Source organism: Passer montanus, unplaced genomic scaffold (genome assembly GCF_014805655.1).
Source record: "Passer montanus isolate IOZ18808 unplaced genomic scaffold, ASM1480565v1 scaffold60, whole genome shotgun sequence".
In the NCBI taxonomy this organism is placed as follows: Eukaryota; Metazoa; Chordata; class Aves; order Passeriformes; family Passeridae; genus Passer; species Passer montanus.
Window position 1 is genome coordinate 4,038,146 of NW_024371038.1, and position 23,881 is coordinate 4,062,026.

The window sequence follows — 23,881 nt, forward strand, 5'->3', positions numbered from 1 at the left end:
TTTTACCTTGGTGCAGTGCAAGTATTACTCAGATTACACGTATTACACTCATACTTACTGTAGCCCTTCCCATTTTTGTGGTTCTCATTTTGCGAACAAGGGTGAGATAAAAGCCAGAGCCAAAACAGTTCTTTAGGAATACAGGAGAGCCTGAGCAGAAGAGTTTCCCTTGGGATATGATGGCTACTCTGTCTCCAAGGATGTCTGCCTCATCCATATGATGGGTTGACAGGATAATAGTTCTGCCTAAAAGGAACAAGGAGGAATATTTAAGGCATGAACTCTCTCTGGAACTCCAAACTGTGTTTAGCTTTTTGGCAATTATTTCTCTGCACCAGAGCCAGTCCCAGGTTTGTCACAACCATTCTGTTCAAAGAATCTTGTGTGCTTGTATTCTTATCTCACTATTCATGGTGGCTTACACAGTAGGTACATACTGCATCTATGACAAGTTTAAAAAATCCCACCAAAAAAATCAATCCGTTTCTACTCTCAAATCTCTTACCTGGTCGATATTTCAGCAGAAGATCCCAGATAGATCGCCTGGAATATGGATCAACTCCTGAAGTGGGCTCATCCAAGACTACCACTTTTGCTTCACCCACAAAAGCAATGGCAACAGACAGTTTCCTTTGCATTCCACCTACCAGAGGACAAACACAGCCAGGAGTGTAAGATGAGTTATATAAGTCATAGGGATGTAATAAATATTGCATTTTGGTGTAGGAATACTGCTACAAATAAAATGAAATGCATCCTAAGACACATTTCTGCAAAGATAAATTAATAGTAATTTTTCTTCTGAAATTTAAACCAGGTTATTTATATATATAAAGAATATATATTTTCCATCTACACATTGCATTTTCTGCTTCTTGCCAGAAACAAAAGTAGGAAGATATGAGGTTTTCAGGTTCACCCACTTCTAATCAACTTTTTTTTATAGTTGCAATCAGGACAAAGCAGTATAAGAATAGATGGCTGTTTATTCAAATCAGCCTTTGAATCTGAGAGTTATTCAAATACACTATGTGCATTAGCACCTTCAGAATGGAAAAAGTTACTCCTACCAAATAATCCATACAGATGGGCAGAATGATAGTATATTATTTCATTTGTCTTGAAGTAATAGGAGGTTTTATTTTGTTTTGTTTGTTATATTAACCATTTTTTAATACATATATTTATTTAAAACTAATAGCTTCAAGTATATTTGAACTTGTTGTATATCTATAAGACATAGAAGCTTTAGGGACAGGTTGTGCCAGCTTTACTACTTGTACCGTCCCATTTCCTCCTTGAAAAGAAAGCATCCCCCCAGTGCACATTGATGTGACAGAATATGGCCTCAAATATGTAATTCAACCAATAATTGCCCAAAGGCCAGGTAGGATGGTTATAACAACCTAGTCTAGCAGAAGGTTCTCCTGGCCATAAGACGGGATTGGAATTAGATAATCTTTAACATCCCTTCCAACCCAAAGCATTCCATGATTCTATGAGAGACAAAGAAAAGGCAGCAGAACAAAACATCTTAGAAAATTCCTGTGGGCACCTGACAAATTCTGAGCTTCTTCATTTCTTTTATGGGTGAGGCCCATGTCTTCTAGCATTGTTTCCAGCTCTTGCTCAGCTTCTTCCCTGGATCTTCCTTTCAGTTGAGAATAAAACAAAATGTGCTCTGCTACAGTAAGGCTGTGACAGCAGACAGAAAGGCAAAAAGGCATGTTAAATGAATAAACTGTTTTTATTCCCAAGCAGCAATAAATTCACTCTAGCTTTATCTTGCTAAAGGAAGAGAGGTTGCATTACCCTAAAAGATCTTCTTTGGGATCAACACACTTCACTTGGAGGTCATAGTCTCTTTCTTTGCCTTTTCAAAGCACAACCTGCTACTAAAGGAACAGGTATAGCAGGCATCAAACCATCCATTTATGGGAATAAAATGGAAGAAGTCTGCTGTTGAGATGAACACAAACTAATGGAAGTGAAGCTGGAAATCACCAGAGAAGGCAGTAAGTGGTTGAGTGGTAGTGAGAAATGGGCATAAAAATATCCTGCTACTGCACTATCAATTTGAATTTTTTTGCTTTAGTGGTCCTAAATTATAGTGCATGGGCCTCCAGGATAACTCCTGCTATTCTACACTATGAAACAAAACACCAGGAGCATTGTTATTTTCCTAAGAAACTTTGTTCCCAGTGAAATGATGCAGGAGATTTCTCCTGCTTTGGATTTGGGGATGCTCACACATGCAGACTGGGATGCTTCTCCTTGAAGCCAGTATGGAGTGACACTTACTGATTGAACAGGATGTTGTGCTGAGGGCACATCCCTAATCTGTGCCGAATGGAGTCCATGTGAGTCTGGATGTCCAGGCCGCCAACCAGCACAGTTCCAGACGTGGGAGGGAAGAGGCCTGTCACTATGGACCTGGGAAAACAAAATGAGGAAATGCCCCCTCTCCTCTCTCTGTGCTAAGTAAGGAAGCTACATTACATGATTCCACTAGATGGAGCATGATGACTTCTTACTATAGGCCTTGATGAAACCACCCCAGCAAAAAGCATGTCTGTAAATACTCTTGATCTGCTACAGAGAATCTGATGGATCTGCTAATGTCATTTTTGATACAACTGTCTATATGGTTCTGGCTTCCATCAAGAAACTGTTTTAGTTCAGCATGTTATATCACCCCTACATATAAATGGGTCTAAAATGAAGTAGGATGAAAAAATGAATAATGGTTTGAGGTCTCTGGCCATGCTGACTCATGCCCAAAATCTTTATTTTCTGTAAATTACAAGACCAAATTTTATGTTGTAAATGGGTGGCATCTCTTGATAGATTTGGGTGATTAGTGGATTTTTCAGTTTAAAAAAAGTTCAAAGCAATAAAAAATTTTGTTTTTATCAGAAGAAAAAAACCCCTCAAATGACAAAACATTTCAGCAGATTAGGATGCTTTTATTTTGGGTTGAACATATTCCTTGTGAAACAATTTAAAAAATCATAAGGCAATTTAAAGTGCCTTTGAAATAAAAGTGTTTTAATTGAAAAACCCTGAAGTATTCTTCTGAGAAAATAATGAAACACCTTCAATTCTTTCAACATTTGTTGAACTTGTCATAGATTTATAAAAGGTTTTATTCACCAATGAATCCTATTTTGCCAAACAAGGTGCTGCATAAAGAAAATCAAACATCCTGGAAGTCCAGCTTCCTGGGATGCTAGGTTTCTAGGACTAGAGGAACATTTTAACCTGGACACGGATCTTGCATGCACATAGTCATTTTATTTAAAGAGGGCCTGTATTTTATATTTCTTTGAACACAGACCAATAGATGTGATGGACTTAGAGCCAGTCAGAGAAACCAAGAACATGTGGAATGTAGTGGCTTGCAAATTTTTTCTTTCAGCCAGAAGATCCTTCGCTTTCTTCACCTATGGTAGTTTAGCCATGGGAAATGAATTCTGGGAGAGAGAATTGCTTCCTTCTCTCTGGACTTTCCCTTGTTTGCGTCATGCATGATTTCCCTCCCAGGGCTTTAACTAATACAGAATAGCTTCTCTATGCCTAGGGGCAGCATTTCCCTATCTGGAAAAAGCCTAATGCTGTGTGTCAGGCCAGCTGCAGGGATGGTAGAGACAAGGGAAGAGTGAAAAGAAAAGACTGCCCCAGCAATAGAGCACTGCCCTAGATTTGCTTCTTCGAAAAGAAGAGACTTACATGGTAGTTGTCTTTCCTGCTCCATTGTGACCAAGGAAGGCTGTGATCTGACCCTCATAAAAAGTAATATTTATCCCATCTACTGCTGGTTTGGGCCTGTTTGCAAAAATCTTCACCAGGTTCTGAATGCACACTCCTGGAATCAATCCTGCTGGCTCGGGCTCAAAGAAGGTATTTACTTGAAAGGCAAGAAATCAAAAATGAAAAGAGAATAAAAGCACCTGTTTTAATCCTAGTTCTGATGATGGCAACACATCAGTAAATGCAGAAGCAATAGCACATACCCAGCATAATATAGCATCATGTTTTAAGGCCAGATTCTCCAAATCAGTTCAAAGCTAAGGCCAGATTTCTAATTGCAGAGCAATTTATTTAGAATCACCCTCATATCTATGACAAGAGAAGCAGAGCCCAGAATTGTGGTGGTCTGTGGAAAGGTAATTCATTGGGCCAGGGGAAACTGAACATGCTTTCTGTTCTCATTCTGTAGCAGGAAGATTATTTGGAATTGTTTTCTGGAAACACTTAGATAGGCAGAGAGATTACATTAAACAAGCAGCAGGTTGCCTTTCTAGCTGGGCTGAAATCTGCCATTCAAATAATCTGCCCAGCTGTGCATTCTTTGACCATGATGCTTAAAAAACCTCCCCCAAACACAAACAAAACACAACAACAAAAAAACTTGCCTTTAATCCTGGTAGATGAAATTTACCCCATTGCTGAGAACAGGTCAGGATTTAGATAGTACCTAACATGAGCACTACATGAGATGGCTTTCTCTCAGGATTAAAAATGCATTATTGCAAATAGCACCATCAAGACATTTTATTGCACCAGCTTCTAGTCAAAACAAACTTCCTTTGAAGTAAATTAAGCCCTTGGGCAATGTGAATTATGGGAGTTGAGAAATTGAAACTAAAGACCCTGTCCACTTTTGTTTACACAGAATGCTTTAGGCTTTGTAGAAGGCTTATTTTGCAATTGCAGTTTACTTAAATTGTGCAGTACCCAGCAGGCCTGTGTGGAGAGCAGCCAATGCAAGCTGGGCAAAACCAGCCCCACATCCATCAGCAGCTTGTGTGGCTGTCATTATTGTCATTGGCAGGACTCAGAAAAAAGTTCCAAATTTGTTGTACATGAGAGAACAGCTGCAATAGTCAATATAGAATGGGTAGCACTATTTTAGATAAAATTATGTTTATGAGTAAATTTTCTTTTGACTTGTGAAAAGAATCTAGGTTTCTGTTTACCTTGCTGGGACAAATACATACATCTCTGTATTCACAAAAGTTCACATGGAGTCTGGCTACATAATTACCCATATACTGGCAATTGAGGCACCTTCCTTGGTTTTATAATCTTGTCTGCAAGACTCACTGATAAATTATGAGGCAAATTCTCTGATGATCTCCCCTAGTATCTGCTTTGCATCACCTGAAGGACACAGGTGGAAGGTTGAGCTCCCTTTTCTTGTGATTCATATTTCTCCATTTTGATCCTATATCCTCATTGTCACTGAACTGTACTAGGTCTGCTCTTGGCTTCTCCTCATGCCTCCCCGTTCCTGGGTGGCTGAAAGGGAAGACAGGGTTGTTTGGTTTTTTTTGTGCAGTGTGAGGCAGAAAGCCCTTCGTTTGCCGCTGTGGAGCAGCTGGAACCTGGGAACTAAGGAGTAAAGCACCAAAAAGATAAGGCAGTACTAGGAGAAGATTGGCTGAAATAACCTTTAACCTCTGCCTGTCTTTTTCCTTTGAAGTCCTGTCCTGTTTCCATTCACCCTGAATGCATGTTTTCAGTGCCTACGTGAGGATCTCTGATGACCCCACTTTTATCTCTTGCTTTTCAGGAGTCAGAAAGGGCTCAGAGCTGCCTGTAGCCCTTACTTGTGCTACAGAATCCACATGCATTCCTCTGAGCTTCTCATACAGAAAACTTCTCTGGCTCACCACAAAAGAAGACATTTGGGCTTGAAAACATGACAGGTCATTCAGGAATTCTTAGGTGATGGCTAATGTCAGCATCAGAAAAGGCTGCAGACAGACACACAGAGCACTTCAGATAAATCCCTTTGAAACCTTTGAAATCAGCCTTTTCCTACTGATGCAAAACACACTAAAGATAGGCAAAAAAAAAAAAAAAAAAAAAAGAGGGGAGGGACTAAGAGAGAAGAACATTCCCCTCAGTGTATTTTTATTGAAGTCATGGCTCTGTTTAATTTTAAAGAGTCAATGTATGTGGCTCTGAGGCTTCCCTCACCAAGAAAACAAACTTGCCAAAGCAACAGTCTGCACTTGCATTATTAAAAAAAAAAAAGTTAGGGAGCTCTTCTGGAAGCCAGCTGTCTTAAGTGGAGTGGCTAAAATATGCTAAGGGATGGTGAATGTAGAGGAATAAAAAAGAGTCGATGTCTCTCTCATGCTTAGCTCTGGCAGTTACATGCTATCACCTACTGGGCCCCTACTAGCTCTTGTAGCTTGGCTCCAATCACTGCTATGTCAGGTTTGGGATGAAGTACAATGAGTATAGTATCTCAGAAGTACTCAGGTTGCTCTCTCTCCTTACTATTAATTTCATCTTTGTCCTGGACATCTGTCTTAGGCTTCCCCTGCTCGCCGGGTTCTTTTTCTCGTTTGTGTTTACATTGTTTGTTTTTACCATCCTTCTTCCCCTGGCCGTCACTCTTTTCTTCTGGTTTTTCAGCTTCTTCAGATTTATTTGAGTTGCTTCCATTTTTTTCCCTTTCCATGGTCTTCTGATCCACACAACCTTCGGACTCTGGACTTTTTTCTATATAAACCAAAAGTAATCAACATTTAATTAACAAAAATTTAATATCCCTAGAGGTATTTTGAGGAAGAGGAAACAGTCCTAAGCCTTGAGCTTTTCAAGGGCTTTTGTAGAAGAAAGGATGAAATAATGATCAGCCCAATCAGACTACTTGACATAATAATAGAATAATTTAAATCAGAAATTACTTCCGAAGACTTCCTGTTTAATTGTCAAAAAATATGGCCAATTCAGTTCATGGCAACTATCTCCAAAGACAGGATTTCACAACCTTTCTGAACAACATGTTACAGTGTTCTACCTTCATAATAAATACTTTTTTCCTTATACTGAATCTGAATTCTTGTTTTCCAGGTTGTACCCATTGCCTCTCATCCTTCCACTAGACACATCTGAGAAGTTTAGCTCTTTTGAGCTTTCTCTCTTCAGGCTGAGCAGACCCAGCTCTCTCAGCATTATATGTGACATGCTCCAACTCCTAATCAACGTGCTGGCTCTTTACTGAGTTTATTCACGTTGGTACAAGGATGGCATAGATTATGATCTTGCTTAGAAACAGAAAGTAAACAGACTTAAATTAGTGTCAAACTATCTAGAAAAGAGTCAGGTTTAGAAAACTAGGGAACCTCAGTGTAAGATTTAACATTTCATGGATTTTGTGCTGAGCAGTAAGAACTCCTTCAATGTCTCAAAAGGTTATAGAGTGAAGATTTGATGCTGCTTGTTAAGCCAGGCCTTAAAGTCTCTCAGATGGAACAGTGACTCACCTTTAATGACTCTAATGATAGCACACCACTCCAAGTTCAAAGGCCCTTGCCAAGACTCCCAGTGTATGGCAGTCCCTCACCTTTGCAGCAGGCCAAATAATGGAAATATTACGCAGTCACCTTCAAGCAGACCAGTGAAGTTATTTCTAAAAAACCAAAGTTTTAAAAGAGCTCACCATCAGCAGTTGCTGTTTTCTCAGCTTCTGGGCTTCTGGAGCCAAGCCAATAGGATTCCAGCACAGGGAAATACCAAGGCTGTGGTAACCCATAGTCCCCTAAAATAAAAATAAGTAGGTAAAGTGCACTTCATAACCCCATTCTGCAGTAGGTATAAATTAATCTAAGCAAAGTCCAATTATAAACATTTACAGTCCTAGTGTTGCATATCAGAAGGTCAAACCACATACCAAGTAGTTGACAGAACAGATTTTATTAACAGTTTTTTGGTTTTTTTTTTCCTTTTGGGCAGGAAAATATTCAGAAAATATTCAGTAAAATATTCAGAAAATGTGATGTGACTTGCCTGACCAAGTAGAAAGTAGTTTAATTGCAGAATGAAGCTACTCCCTGAATCCTTAACAACCAGGCAGCAGCTCAAGGTGGGATCCTAGCCTCACTCAGGGATGTTCTTTTAATGCCTACTTAACACCTCAGGCTTGACATTACCGGAAATCTTTTTAAATTTACACTTATTACCCTGGGGCTGAATTTAGAACTGGTAATGAGAAAAGACACTCTTTTATGAAATAAAAGACTGTTATTTCAGCACACGGCCTGTCAGGAAAAGTGACAACAGTGTAATCCTCTTCTTAAACAAAAATGGGCTTTTTTAGTTAAAGGTGAATTCAGTTTGGATAAGAGACAGCACAATAACATTACCAGTTCTTGGCAGCTCAAGTCAGAGTTACTGGAAGTCAACAGTTCTTTCCTGGATCATATTGATTTATAGAATCCAGGAATTTGAGCTTCTGTGTTTAAAACTGGCATCTTTTTGAGCGGAGATGTTATTGGCCTTGTGTTACTTATTCAAAACAGGCAAGGAGATCTGTGATACTCATAAAAAGATGGTCAGTTTTATGAACTGAAAACCACTGCTTATCAAAGTGTCTGCTTACTTCTGAATTAAGAGAAACTACCTCTGTTTCAGCCAACCACTTGTACTCCTATCCATGCACAGAAATGCTCTGTCTTCATTCACAAACAGTTTACCTTGTTATGGACTGGATTATTCCCCTCTGAAACTGGGGGCTAAAACAACAGCTTCTCATTCAGGATGAATGCAAACCCAAGTGAAATTTGTTATGGAGCAGAATGCTCGAATAGCCAAAGGGCCATTCTGCCAGTGGGTGGCTGGTTTCAGAGCAGACTTGAGCAGGACTAGAACCATAGGGTTCAAGGAATTATCCAGGGAATTCCTGTAGTAACCCCAAATAGTACAGCACTGATTTGGCAGGGCTGCATATGTGTGACAGAGAAATGCTGTGAGAAATTCTACAGAAACAGAGCAGCAGAAAGACAAGACAGAGCAAATACTGGGAGCAAGTGAAGCTACTAACTAGAAGCCCTGAAAGATGCTACTTTTGTGTAAAGTGCTGACAGAAAAAAATTTATTTTTATCTATGAATGGAGAAATTTATTGTTTAATTCCTGCTGTGTTCATGCAAATAGTCAATTGTCCACTTTTCTTGAAACAAACGGAGTTGCAGAAAAGGAAAAAAAGAAAAATAAAAAGAAAATATCCTCCTGCCAAGAACACCTTCTGGAACTGCAGTTAACATGCAGGAGTCATAATCTGATGAAAAGAAAGCTCACTTGCTTGTACCGCATAAGAGTTGGCAGTTATTATATTGTAACAATATTCAATATGAAGCATAATCATTTAAGCTAGAAGGACAAACCATTTTTTCACACAGAAGGTTCCAGAATTTTGTAATTTATAACAAAGAAAATCCTTTTGTGACTTTGTACTAGAATAATGATTTCCATTGAAAAACAAAATAAATCCACACAGGAACTTTCACAACTGCCAATGACAAGGCATGTGTCTTAGGAAACAGTACCACCCTTTAAGAAACAGTTTGCATAACATGGCCAAAGTAGATATGTGAATTAGAAAATTTAATCTACTTTCAAAACTATATTTTAAAAAATTTAAAGAAATCTCACTAGAAATGCTTGAAACTTTTCAGTATACACACAAATTGGATTTTAATAGATGATGTTTTTGTAGATTTATTTTCTATTTAAATTGTAAAACAGGACTAGAAATCACATCCTCCTTTTTACTCTTCCTTCCTCATTCTTTTCAGGAATAAAAGAGGAGAGAGAAAAAAGAAAGAGAGAAAAGTGAAAGTCCTTAATAAGGCAGTAGTGCTAAACTGGATAAGATTCATAGTCTACAAGGTCAAACACCCTGTTTCTGCCACCGAAATACACAGAGACTGATTAGACTAACACAGTTTGCAGCAACTACCACTACTTTGTATGAGTAAGAAACTGGCATACCTGGAAAAACGTTATCAAGATACCAAGAAAGTATTCCATAGAGAAAAGCATCAAAAACCATCATGTTAATGGAAAAAAGAAAACTATATTCATCTCCTTCCAAGGGACTGGTTCTGATGTTACCCCACTGTAGGCCAAGACCTTGTTCTTCATAGCGTGACAAGTATTCTGTACCAAACCCAAAAGCTACTTGAGAAAGCAAACTCTGGAATAAAGGAAAAAAGATATTCAGCCCTGACAGGGGGACACTTTGCAACAAACCCCAAAAACAAATAAGCAAACAAAAACCCACCACAAGAGAAAACAAAAAACCTGAAACAAACAAACAAAAAAAACCTCTGACTTTTAGGGACTGGACTTTAAAACTTGTATAACAAATGACATGAGAAAAGCTGTTTCACTTTTATATTGGCCTGTAATGTTTAATTTTCTACAATTCTAAGCCATATTTAGCTATAACAGACTGAATTCAACCTTGGCTGTATTTTCTTTAACTACTAGGAAACTCTCACAGATTGTTTTTTTCCTTCATTAATGTCTGTTTGAAAAATACTACAGGTGCATCTAGAAGTTTACAGTGTACACCTTTGATTATCTAGGTGAAAAAAAGTATTTCCTGAGTGTATGAGGCAGGGCCACTCTGAGTAACATGACAGTACACCAGATGATGAGGATATGGAAAACCACAACTGCTTCCCCTGTCATGTCTATTAGCTGATTCTAACACAACAAACTAACAAACCAGAAGTTCATATTTAGCTTATAACTTAGTTACAGTTACTTAATACTTAGTTACAGCTTTGGAAGTGGGTTTTTGGGGGTTTTTTTTTCCCCTGTTTTCTTATGGTTTTTTTTTGTTGTTTGTTTTGGGGTTTTTTTTGGTTTTTTTATATAATTTCCTATTGTGAGAAGACAGTTCCTTTACCTATGCTGTTAGATTGCTTGGTAAAAATGGGTAGACTGGACTCAAAACACCCACTCTCCTTCCTAACTCATTGGGCAACAGAAATTCAATCTGAGTAATTTTATAAGATCATGGTACCATCTCAAAAAACAGCATGTAGTTTCCAGCTCCCCTGACTTGTTAAGTATCTTACCTAAAATGGAAGAGAACCAACAAGGAAGCAGTGCATGGAGAATGTCTACAACTCGTTAGATGAAAGGTATTTCTCAGAACTTTGGCACTGGGGTTCAATTCCTAGCTTTACAGTTCAGGTAAAGAAGGAATGTGAACTTGAGGTCTTCTTATGCTTAGACATAGGGTGTTAAGTAGATTATAGCACATGAGAAAGATAATTGTTCTCATTTTGTGAACTGCCTTTATATTTATTTAACATACCAGAAGTCAGATTTGACTTACAAGGAAATATTCAAAATATCTAAAACATTTTAGTATGCTAATTTCCTGGAATTCAAAACATAAAATAAATTTTATTGGATTTCCTAAAAGCTATGAAGATATCTCTTGAACTAGGTCTGCTAAAGGCTTCCACACCTGGAATCCTTAATTATTTAAGAGAGATTTAGAGGTCTCCCTCCCTGAGTCAAAAAAGCCAAGAGGAAGAAGTGTGCAGTACTTTGTGATTCACATTGTGGACTGTGAGAAGGGGAGCAGAGATGCCATGGGACCAGTGAAAGGCTTACTGCTAGGATCTTCAGATTAGCAGTCAGACGGTCTTGCCAGACAAAGCAGACGATGTGGGGCAGGTACAAGGTGAAGTAGAGGACTCCACTGCAGGCAGCTGCCAGATTTGCTTTGGAGAAGAAGGTGCTGAACAAGAAACATTGCATTATGGTGGCTGTGGTGAATGCCAGGAGGAATAGAAAGAACAGAAGTGGATTGCTATAATGTAGCACTTGTCCATGCTGCAAGCAAAAGGAAAACAGAAAAATTTACAGATCTTGCTGCTTTCTGCTAGCAGGAATGGTCAGAACTGCTATTGACATGTAATAGGTATGGAGTAATAAGCCAGTATTTCTGACCTAATATGACTTCTAACTCTCCCAGGTATTAGTTTCAACAACTGAGGTCATTACAACAAATCCTTCATCTAACTTTGTCTCTGCTCTTGGATTGTGACTTCAGGTTAGTACAACAGAATGAACAAAATCCTTAACTGACTGAAAACAGACATTCTGTCGCTGTCTTAACAAGTAAATTATTCCAAGCAAGGTCTACCCCCTTGGAAACTCATGCATTTTAAATAAAGCTATTTGAAATATAATCAACTTTCATTTATCTCTTCACACCATCCCCTCAATCCATTTGCTTGATGTACAGAAAAGACAACATAAGGAAGTGTTACAAAACATATCTTTAAAAAAACCCACAATAAAACCACAGTCAAATTATAAAGCTTCTGCACCTGGATATTATTCAAAGAGAAGCATATCTGAGGAATTCAAGTGCAGTTTCTCAGAGATCCTTGCCTATTAAGTGACCCACTGGCTGAACTTTTATTGACCTTTCTTCATTAGAGCTTTTGTGGATTAAATGCTCTCTCTCAAGAAGAACAGGGACTACTGCCAATTATCTATGTAGACTTTAAAACCAATGTTGAGACCTATTTATTAGGTCAATTTATATAATGCTCAAATAGGTCTTTCAGGCTATAAATAGGTCTCAGCATGGTTGCAACATCCCACTGGGCCTTAGAGACTGATTTCTTTATCAACAGGGATGCAATGTCTCATAAGAATGTATTTACAAAGGTGCCTCACACTGGCATAATGAAATATGGGAAAGAAAGTGAATTACAGGTACAAGCACATTCCTCTCTGATATTAATTACCTCCTGATTTTTAATTAAACCAGTGCAGCAAATAAAGTGAGCTTTCTCTATCCACCCAAGCTGCAATGGAAACACCAGGAACTACAACAACTCATCATGCTGGTAAGACAGAGCAGCTTGAACCCTAACTATGTATTTATACCAATACCAGCTCCCCACATCAGAAAAGATGCAAGGGCATTTTTCCTTATCAAAATCCTACACATTTATATGATAAAATATAGCAGCAAGCTCTCAATATAAAGCTTGGTTCTCAGGTAGTGGAGACAAAAGGTAGTCCTCAGAGACAACATCTGAACTGTCCTGAAAAGTTAAAAAATTACAGTAATTCTGAATCACTGGAGCAAAAGGTGGATTTTTTAAGGTTTTCCTGGAAGTTCTGTTCCTGCAGTCTCTTTTCCATTGAAATAGTTGCACAGTTTCTAAGCAGACAAACACTGAATATTAAAAATTAATGACATGTAGTGAATTACAAGATTAAAATTCTGCAAATTATTATCTCTTTGATTTAAAACAACACTTATTATTTATTGGGAGATCTGAATCTGCCTACAGAAAATACAATATATAGAGTAACCAGTATTTTCTATGAGCAATCCTGCAATAAACCTTTACTAGTGCATTTATTGTTCAGTTTCTGCCAAGTGCTGATGCTGTTATGAGGTCTGCTTAGAAGAATGTGCCTGCTACGTGCTGTGATCAGAGCAGGCCTCCACTATTCACATCTCCCTCTTTATGGCTACTATTCTTTCTCAACAGCAAACTGGTATCAGGAGTGCAAACACAAGAGTGAGTTTGAGAGTAGCAATCCTTACCATAATCAGAGCTGTGAGGAGGAATGTGCTCACAGCCATCATGGAAAAGCTGTCTAGGAACCATGTGCACCAAATCACTCCGTTGGTTATGCCCCTGTTCTTCATAGCCTCTTTCAGACGCATTTCCTTCTCCAGCACTATACTCTTCACCATCATGGAGACTGAATATATCCAAGCTAGCACCATGAAGATGGGAAAGGCGCGGTTTAAGGTGATCATGAAGCTACCAAAGCAAGAAGGAATAAATTAAATTTAGGTAAAACAGTGAAATATTAGATGAAAAGCAAAAATGAAAAGGAAAAGGAGTTGGGAAGAGTGTATTACCTGTAAACGCTCAGTCCAAACATCAATAGCATGTTACTAGTAAACCTCACAAACACCCTAAATATTAATAAAGTAATGGTTTCTGCATTCCCATGAGACAGATGAATGTAATTTCTATTTTACAAAGAGGTTCTAAGGGCTATTGAATGCTACAAAATATTTGGTGCCTCATGAAAATACATCTCTCTTCACAGTGAATTTCCATTATGCTTTTACTATGCTCTACAAAGAATATTTTAAGACATATGTTAATGTTAACAGCATTGGAGTGTCACTGTTCTTCTGCTCCAAAGATTCACTGACAAGAGAAATAAACAAATTAGACATTAAAAGCATCATATGCTGCCAGCAAGGCTGCTGAAATCCATACAAAGCATGAGTCAGGGTATTGGATCTTGCTGAGATAGAGTTAACTTCCCCCATAGCAGCCCTCACAGTGCTGGGCTTTGCAAGGATAGCTAGAAAGGTGTTGATAATACACCAGTGTTTTACCTACTGCTGAGCAGTGCTGGCACAGCATCTGAGCTGTCTCTCCAGCATTTCCACTTCACCACTAGGCAGGGTTGGGCAGAATCTTGGGAGTGGACACAACAAGTACAGCTGATCCAAACTGACCAAAGGGATATTTCATATTGTGTCTGCTCAGATATAAAATCTAAAAAAAAAAGATGAGAAAGTGGGGGGTATTTGATATTTATAACATTTGTCTTCCAAAGCAACTGCAATGTATGCTGAATCCCTGTTTCCTGGGAAACAGCTGGACAGGAAATAGTGAATGAATCTTTGGGTTATTTTTTGTTTTAGCTTTAAAGAGCCTTATCTTGACCTAGGAGTTGTTTTCCATCTTAATTTCTTCTCCTTTCTTGCTGAAGAAGAAGGTGATAGAGAGGCTTGGTAGGCACCTGGCATCCAGTCATGGCCAGCTCACCACAGCCCTTGGCACCCAATGCAGGCTGAAAACAGCCAGAGGCAGTTTTCTATTAAGCACGCTATAGCTACAGGAGTTATTAAGCAAGGTCCTGTGCAGGACACAGTTTGTCAGCTGCAGTGTTTATCTCTTCATTTTGCTGAGTCTGGGAACATGTTAACATAAACAATGTCTCCCTGGCATTGATGGCCTTGCTGTGCCGGGGGAGTTATCTTGTGAAGAAGATGAGGGAATACATCTCCCTCTCCCTAGTTAGGATTGATGTGGATGGTTTTGTTATTCAGGCTCCCAGGGTACTTGCTCATCCTTATGTAAGCTGTTTAATACCACTAATTAACACTGCTATGTATTATTGGGTTTGGGGAATCCAGTGTTGATTGTTTGAAGGCCAAAAGCTCATAGTTGCTAAAGGCAAGGAGCAAAAATCTCCAGGTTCCTAAGTCTGAGCCCTATAGAACCACATTTTTGCCATATGCTATCAAAGCTATGTCAGTTTCAAAACAAAGGGAAAATCTTCACTTTTTCACCAAAAAATTCCTGAAAAGCAATCTGGTCTAGAGAAACAAACCCATGCTTTTGTGATATGGCCTGGGGCACGCTGAGTTTGCCTGTTGATGGACACATGTAAGCAGTGCTAGGCCGTGCACAGCACAGCCTGTCGGGTACCATGATGGTGCACTTCCCTCACTTAAACAGGATCTCTGCAGAGGCCATCACTGAGTTTGGGTACCAGCCCTGAACTGCATGTGGCTACTGCAGGCTTCAGAGAACTTTTGCACAGATGAGGTTTCTGCCTCTGCAATATTCTCAGTGGAGACTAACACATAATGAGTGACAGGAATGACAGGTCCTATGTGTCTGCAATTTGCTTTTATCAGAAGCAGTAGCATTTGCCTGAACAGAGCACACAGGCAGAACTATGAAAAGATTTCTCTAATGCCTTTTTTTTTTTTTTTTTAATGAAAAGTATATACCAGGACAGCTGCAGTATCACAGACTGCAGCACTGGAGCAGGCACACCATGAACAGGGAAGAAAATTGGAAGAAAACTGCTGCTTTTAAGGGGCTAGTGTATTCCGTTCGTTTTAGGCATGGATACTGGATGAAACAAAGGCCAGGATTGGGATTAGGGGTCAAATCTTGGCAAAGGTGGCTTGTGGATTCTGGGTTATGCCAGGATAAGGAAAAAACCAAATTAATTCAGTTGTGTCTCAGTTATTACTCTTGCATTTATACCTTAGGATATGCATAACTTAGGGCTAATTCTGGTTCTTGAGAATCTTAAACCATCCAGCAATCCAAGTATTCAATAGAATTAAGACAAACTGCTTTTACTCACACATCATCTACAAAACACGGATATGGCATTTGCTGCAGATAAATTCCCAATGGCACTTCAGTGCTGGTCTGGGTCTTTATAATCCCATGCTCAATCATGTCCTGGAGATATGCAAAGCCTCCCCAGATATAACGTAAATCATCAACAGGATCAGCTCTTGGACCAGGATCCCAGTACCTCAAAAGAAAATTCACATGGAAATCATTTGGGTAAGCAGTGACTTTAGGGAAAGGTTGTAGGGCAAATTAATTAATTAATCTTAGCAACTGAAATTGTAGGGACACTGCCTGGAGTTGTCTTTTCTAGACTTTGGTCTATCAGACCATATTGCTTAAGAAAGTAGAAGGGTCTTTTTTTCCCTTTAATTTTCTCTGCACTCACTTGGAACAGCAATTGTGGCCTAAAATGTACATAAATTAGTCCCATAGCAGAATAACTGTTCTAGAATAGAAATAACTGTATTTGGAATTGCAACTACCAGATACCATTATATTCTTCTGTAGACAATCCTGAGAAATGACATTCCTTTAAGCGAGTCTATTTGGTGGGGACTTGAGGAGGAACAGCAGAGAAGTTCTGCTGTCCAGGTGGAGGACAGCTGAGTCACAGTCCATGCAGGACTTCCTGGTCTGTCTTTCCCAGTGGTGGGGCCATCTGTAAACTGAAGCAGGTTACTGAACAGATTCTGAGCAGAGTCATCCCTTTGCCTTGTATTTGTGCAGCTACCCACTGCTTGGCTTGTCACAAGAGTGATACCATTTACGTTAGTACCTGGTAACTGGAGATGGATTCTGTGCCACACTACATAGGAACTATTAACAAATACAGCTGGATTTTACATATGTAAAATCCAACACTGGTTCTAACACCCTTATGTTTCCCATATTTATGTTGTGGCAGGAAAGAACTGAGAAATAACTATCAGGTAAAATACCTGTCTTTGATTTTGTTTGTTTTCTCCACTGCATCTATGTCCATTCGGATCTTGTATGTCACATGTGGTGGGAGACTGCTGGCTGTAGGTTCCAAGTCTGAAAAAACCACAGCAGCCCATAATTTGTTTTCCTCCAGCAGATAAAGGGCTTGACGAGTCAGCTGAGTTTCATCGAGATAACCTTCAAATTTATCCAAGGTCAAACACTACAAATAATTACAAAGAGAAAACTTGCATGGGATTAAAATCCTAAGAGGTACACATTAAAGCAAACATCAGTGGTTGAAAACAGAAAAGGAAAGTAGGATCAACTGAAACTATTGTTATTTTCAGCTTTATGATGAAACTATTAAAAGTTGACTCTCTCCTCCCTTCTTCAGCCCGGAAAGTACCGGAGTGAATACTAGACAGCTAAAGGATGACTGCTCTGTAAGAAAAGAACATTGGCTGTGGACTTCAGATGAAAAGCACTTTGTCAAGTGAAGCACTAGGAAAAGTCAGAGCACACACTTAAATTTAAATGTCTCTTGGGCATTTCAACATTTATTCCTATGTAACACCAGACAAGTCATTGATTTATCTAACTGGTCATATTGTGTCCCTGCTGAATTCTGACATGTGATTTACCTCCTGACTTAAGTAAACATGTCATTTTTATTGGCTATCTCAATAAAAATATGTCTTCTTTCTTAGTCTCTGTCATTACTACAAACTGTATTCTTATCAATGTATATCCAAGACAAAAATTCATCAAAACCTAAGTTCTTTATGTTCCTCCATTTAGGTCCTACTTAGCAGGCATTGTAAAACAAAGATTGTGAATGCTATAAACTCTAGCATTAGTTGTCTGTAAAATTACAGATTTATGTTCGTATATTTAGTTTCTGCCCTCCAGAACTGGCAAAATATTAACAGGGAGTATAAGTATTTAACCCCTGATTGACTGGAAAGATACTTATTGAATTCCTTTGCTTCATAAAATTCCAACAGGCTAACTTGTTTGATCTTATCTCCTCAATCATTTCTTGCAAGCGAATAACTAAAAATTAGTCTACATCGAAGGGCTCATACTGGTACTTGTTATTTCATCTTAAAGACTCCTTTACTTAACTGTGAGAAATCATGCTATGTTTCCCTTGAAACTTGTACTATCACAGCTTAATGGGATCTATATGAAAATATATTTTTAAAATCACAACGGAACAGTGCTTAAATTGATAACACTATTTTGTGGCTTTATTCTTTCTGTAAGTGTTCATTTTCCCTTTTGCTTCAGAAAACTAAAATATGTAGAATTTCATATCAGCAAGCAAAATAAGGCAGAAAACTTTGCATGCCAGAAGAGAAATAAAATCAGACTGATGGCTCATGTTGCATTAATTTTTTTGGGCTACATTTATCCCACATGATGTTAACTGAGTTTAGGAATTCAGTTTAGTTGCAAAAGTGGCAGTGTGTGCAAAGCAAACCCCTCCTGTGGAACAGTGTCTTTACAGGCTCTGGAGGATTATTTGCTGTTTATTTATCAGGAGGAATTATTTTCAAGATACTTGTTTCAGCTGCAGAAGAACTCAGACAGTTCTCCAGGGGAATCTGTGAGAATGATATTAGCAAAGTACTGACAGCAACTGAACTTGTCTAGATTTTCACTGCAGAACAGACAGTGCCTGGAGTGGGCTGAGGAGCAGCATAGGCTCTAATCCAGGGGTCCAGTAAAGGAAGCTGCAAGTGTTCAAAACACAAAACACAAATGCTTATAGATCTTCTCCATGAGCAGAGTGAAATCAAAGCTTGTATAAGAACATAGGGCAAGATGGGAGTGTTGCAATAATTCACACAGTTTGAAAGTGAGAAGACATTTTATATAGTAATCTATGACCCAAAGCTAGAATTTGTTTCTCCTAACATGAATTGCGTTGTAAACAAAGGCTGTATGCTCTACCTAGGCTTTTCTTTCTACCCAGTGAATTTGAACTCAGTTTGTGTCTTCATAAATCTCACTATATCAAAATTAATTCATTGACTACGAATAAAAAACATAAAGAAGTGACTGCATAGCTCCCACTAATGATGTAGCTGTTCTGTGGCCTAAGGTAATCAAAGGGAAGAACAGGAAATTCTTGGGGTGGTGAGAAGGAGCAGCCACTGCATAATTTGTGGGATTCTCAGCTGCATCAGAGTTTGCAGCAGAGACCTGGAATTGCCAAAGACAAGTGTTGGCAACACACCTGTCCTTATAGCATACTATGGTGGTAAGGAGCAGGCTATTCCCCAAAGAGAGCTATTTGTTCCCATTGTGTCTGGCACAGTGGGAAAAAATTCTCAAGTGCTTACAACTCAGTGTAAACAGCAGACTTTAAAGAATAAGCTCATTACAAAGAACATTAGGACACAAAGATCTATTACCAGGTACAGTAACTGTTCTGATATTACTGATGTTCCAGCACTGACCTGCTGCACACAATATATTTCGCTCAGTTTGGCAAGAAATAATTCTGCTGACATGATACAAAAAGATCATTAAATGAATCAGAAGACCTTTGTGCAAAGCCTTTATTGCTCCTTCTTGTACTAGCTGTAGGAAGGCAGATAAACTTTCAGTTCCTGCCTTCTTGGTGGGGACAAATTGTATTTTAGACTGAACTGGATTGAAATTAGGAATTAGGCTTATTCTTGTTGCCTATAACTGGTACCAATTTTCTCTCAAAAATCCTCAGAAGGCACCACTGAAAACAACTTGCTAGAGAAGAGAGGTACAGATTGCAGGAAAGAGATAGACATCTTGTCAGAAGTGATCACAGAACAAGTGGAAACTCCCTCACTGGTTTCAATGGAATTTTGATCAGATGCTTAAAAACCTGCAAGGGGGCTTACCAAAGAACTGTTAGTTCCTCTGCTCCTGACCTTGCTAAAATTAGTGGCCTGTTTGTTATTAATACTTTCAAGAAACCAATTCTTTGAGGTTTTGCATTTACTTTCTTCCTCTCAGCATTGAAATGTGTTCAGACGTTCAACCAGCATTTTGAGTAAAGCATTTGAAGACCATCAAATTGAACTTCTTTTAATAATAAGTATTCATGTACTTGTGCCACTGTACTATTCTCAACACATGGTTTGGATAATGAGATTCAACTTGAAACAAACAAAGATTTTATGATTTTAACTTTCTTTTCTGTTACCACAGATCCCAGTACTGCCTAACTGGTTTTAAGATATCCTCTACAACAATTTCCTGAAGGGGCAGGGCTAAAATTACCTCCAAATACTGACTGAGCAAACGCAGAACTTGGTCTACAGCGCTGAAGATGTTCCGCCAGTCAAAGTCCACCATTCCCTTCTCCCGGCTCCTTGAAGACCCGTTGTGCAGAAAGTTGATGATATGTTCTGCTGTGAAGCCTTCCGCACCCATCTGGCTGTTCAGGAAGTCCCTCACTGTAGGATGTTTCAGAGAGTCCTGAAGAAAAATATGACAGCTTTGCAACAATGATTGTCTTTCCATGCTCTGTTTAGCTAGAAAGGTTTCCATTTTCATAACTCTTTCAATATATGAACAAGGACAAAAGGTTATGCTAAAGAATCAATTTTACAAATGGGTTATTGCATAACTGGATGTGTGATCTGAAGAATGGATGAGAAGAAATTTTTCCTTGACTGTTTATTGCATTCCTTCTTTATAAGCAAGAGGATAAACATTATAAATGTCTAATACAAGATAGAAAAATGAGGAACCAAATGTTTTTTTTCTAGTATGAACGGCTTTATAAACTTCAACTACAGATAACAATTGCAGCTGATCAAAGTCAAATCTAAATGATGCAGAAATAAGCTATTTCCCAAATTAAATTTCTGCCTGGCCCAGAAAAGGTATGGTCTTACTGCCTTCTTTACCTATACAGAATTCAAGAAAATCAAGTTGTCTGTTCTTGAAAGACATTTTGGGGAGGCAGGAAAGCAGCAATTTCTTTCTTCATTAAGAAGCCGTTAGCCAGGTTCTTGACTGCCCAGATCTGAGGTTTTGTCACAGGGACACTATAAGGCATCCATGACTTGCCTTCAAACCAAGCCCAGTAGCCAACAGCCTTAAAGGCCACAGCTTCCTTGCTGCAAAGGCTGTGCTTCTGGCCAAATCTTTCAAATTAATTGTCTTCTCCATTAATAAAAATAAAAGATGAAAGGCTGCTCTTACTGAAGATTTTTGATAAGTTATAACATACACGGATCATATTCATTTGCAGGCTGTTTTGAAAGAAGTACCACAGCTGAGGTCCTACTTCCTCCCAAGCTTTGGTCAACAATTGGAGGCGTTCGAGCTCCTCAAAAGTGAAGTTTGCCTGATGAAAAAAACAGCAGAAAAGAATTTTAGAAATCTAAGGAGACAGACAGAATTTATGATCTATCCAGGATTTGGTGACAGGAGAACCTCTAACTTACACAACTGTAGTTTTTATCTTCAAAACTTATCCAACTTGTTCAAATAGCAGAAATTTTAATAACCATCAGAAAAAGAATCTGTCAAATCCAGCCAGAATCAAAATCACTTAGGATAAAATTCTGTGGTATATGTAATGGAAAACACAATTGCACATTAAGCCTAATTAATTTCAATTCTTTTAAATACTCAGATTTTCGGTAGAAATATTTAGAATTTTCCCCTTGACTATCTCTCTCCATTAAGAGCTACAAAGGAAGATGATTATGGGAGTAGATGAATGAATGGAAGGCAGCTGGAAAAGACAGATACTCCACAGCCATGCTATTAAGACCTGAAAAGCTGAGCTGCTGTAAATCTGATGTTTTTCTGTGTGAAATCTGACCAGCAGTTCTGTGCCTTGTACAGATCTCTAGAGTAGTGAATTGCTGGTTATGAGGTGGCCAAAACCTGGGTCATATGCAACCTTGACTGAACTGCTCAGATTAATTTCACCCAACTTCAAGCATTTTGCTGAAGAGTTCAGGTTCCATCCTATTTTAATAAAAAATCTTTATGCATTCAAAAGATAAAATAATAAACCATGATGTTGCTATTGGTTTGCAGTATCTCAGTGTTAGTTCTCAATAAGCTTATCTAAGTCTCACAGCTGCTCCACTTAAATATTTACTGGCACAGAGCTGCTCGTGTTCCTACCTCTGTAAAATAAATATTACTATGCTTACAAGTATAAATGTGGAATCGTGCCAACAAAATGCTGCTTGGGTGAGCTGGAAAAACCATGCGACATGGACCAAGATGGGATGAATCGTGAAAACCTGTCTCCTGCTTTTTTAACTGAGTACCTGTCCTTCCTCTGAGGACCATCAGAAGAAATGGAGTTTTGTGACGAAAATCTGATTAGGCCAACTGTCACTGGTGACTGTTTTTCAAAAGATGTTTCTTAGGATACAATTTTTAGAAATATACATTTTTGTATTTCAGTACTTACATTTTTTACAATTTCCCGTACAGGAGGTGAATCAGGAGCAAAGAGAATTTTTCCCATCAGCAGGGGCTTCACAGCACGCCAGGCTATTTTGGTTAAAGGGTTTGATTCCAAGTTCTGGATCAATGCATTACAAAAGGGTGCTAAAGACAGAAAGAAAGAAAGACAGTCTTTATGTAACCCTACTAAAATCCTATCACACATAATATCCTGCAGGGCTTTTTAGTGGCAGTACAGACAGTTTGAATCTGAATGAATTAAAACACATTCTGCAATGCAGAAGTACAATGACTGAATGGACAGAAAGACTATTAAGTAGATATTGGAATTGTAAAATATGCTATGGAAATTGGAAAAGAAACATAAATAACCATTTGAAATTTGCTGTTATTTACATGGTATTTCATATGGAAGGAAACGAGACAGCTCAGAACTCACTGAGTAGTTTGAGCTTTATTTGCTTTACTCCTAATGACTTAGCTCCTTTGTATTGTAACTGAAAATAATACAAAGCTGATGCTGTGGGCTTAGATGTTGAACTCCGGAACAGTTCAGAACTGGATCCTAGAATAATTTAAAATTAAACTTTTTTATGTAAATATTTTTATCTTACCCCTGCACTATGAAGTAATTAGTTTACTTGGACAGCATTCAATTAATTTGTTTCCTGGTTGAAGAGATGGAGTACTGGGCCTCTTTGGAAGTCTCAGATATAAGCAGAGCCAAGTATTAACACAAACAGTGAAAGGTAGGAGTCTCTGTAAGAAAACTGCCCATCTGTACTTTGTCACCATGCAATCATATACATCATAGCAGAAGGGACACAGAACTACCAGCTATAACATGAGTGGTAGTACAGAAAAAATTGCTGGTGAGCTCAGTGTAGAGAAAAACTAACTAGCAAACCAAAGGGGACATAATAAAAAGACAAAATAACAAATGGTAAAAAAGTGGTTCTTCTTTGCATTAGATCCTATTACAATAGGAGGAAATAAATAGTGAGGAAATAAAAGCAACAAAAATTGGTAAATTGAAATATTTTCTATATAAAATGTAATCATGCTGTAGAACATTACTGCTACAAAATAGATGTGCTTTTATGCAGCAAGATAACAGCCACCATGTGTCAAATTGACTATTATTGGAAAGGAGAGATTGTTAAATTCCTGTGCCCCAGGCCATCAAACAAGTTACGACAGAAAATAAAGTTTAGAAAAATACTTTGGAGAAAAGTAATTCCAGAATGCCATGCTGTCTTTTCCTGAATCTTCTTCAGGGGTATCTTGTTCTTCCTGCTATCAGTAGCATATAATAGGAAATAAAACAGAGGAACAGTCTTAATTATGATCATGCCTATGATCATATTACAAGTCCTGGGCTTCTCTGCTTCCAGCTATAAAATAAGTATGGAGTAAAATCATTTCAACTGGCTCTAATTTCCTAAATCAACTGCTTTAAATTGTTATTTATAAAAGCAACATTTTATGCTAGTACTTGAACAGAAGATGTACCTGTCGAGAGTTTCTTAATGGTTTGGTGGGAAA

At 38.4% G+C, this 23,881-nt stretch overlaps 1 protein-coding gene across 1 annotated transcript in view; it reads right to left on the bottom strand.

Moving 5' to 3' along the window:
• Positions 1-23,881, bottom strand: part of ABCA4 (ATP binding cassette subfamily A member 4) — a 60,735-nt gene that overhangs the window by 23,035 nt on the left and 13,819 nt on the right. The window contains exons 9-23 of the mRNA XM_039727111.1: positions 22,341-22,480; positions 21,135-21,251; positions 20,177-20,374; positions 16,921-17,126; positions 15,987-16,163; positions 13,396-13,618; positions 11,433-11,654; positions 9,789-9,993; positions 7,460-7,558; positions 6,292-6,516; positions 3,730-3,907; positions 2,302-2,433; positions 1,556-1,695; positions 506-643; positions 59-246 (exon numbers count right to left, since the gene is read on the bottom strand). Of these exons, the coding sequence (XP_039583045.1) occupies positions 59-246; positions 506-643; positions 1,556-1,695; positions 2,302-2,433; positions 3,730-3,907; positions 6,292-6,516; positions 7,460-7,558; positions 9,789-9,993; positions 11,433-11,654; positions 13,396-13,618; positions 15,987-16,163; positions 16,921-17,126; positions 20,177-20,374; positions 21,135-21,251; positions 22,341-22,480 (2,588 nt within the window). The remainder of the gene's footprint in view (positions 1-58; positions 247-505; positions 644-1,555; positions 1,696-2,301; positions 2,434-3,729; positions 3,908-6,291; positions 6,517-7,459; positions 7,559-9,788; positions 9,994-11,432; positions 11,655-13,395; positions 13,619-15,986; positions 16,164-16,920; positions 17,127-20,176; positions 20,375-21,134; positions 21,252-22,340; positions 22,481-23,881) is intronic.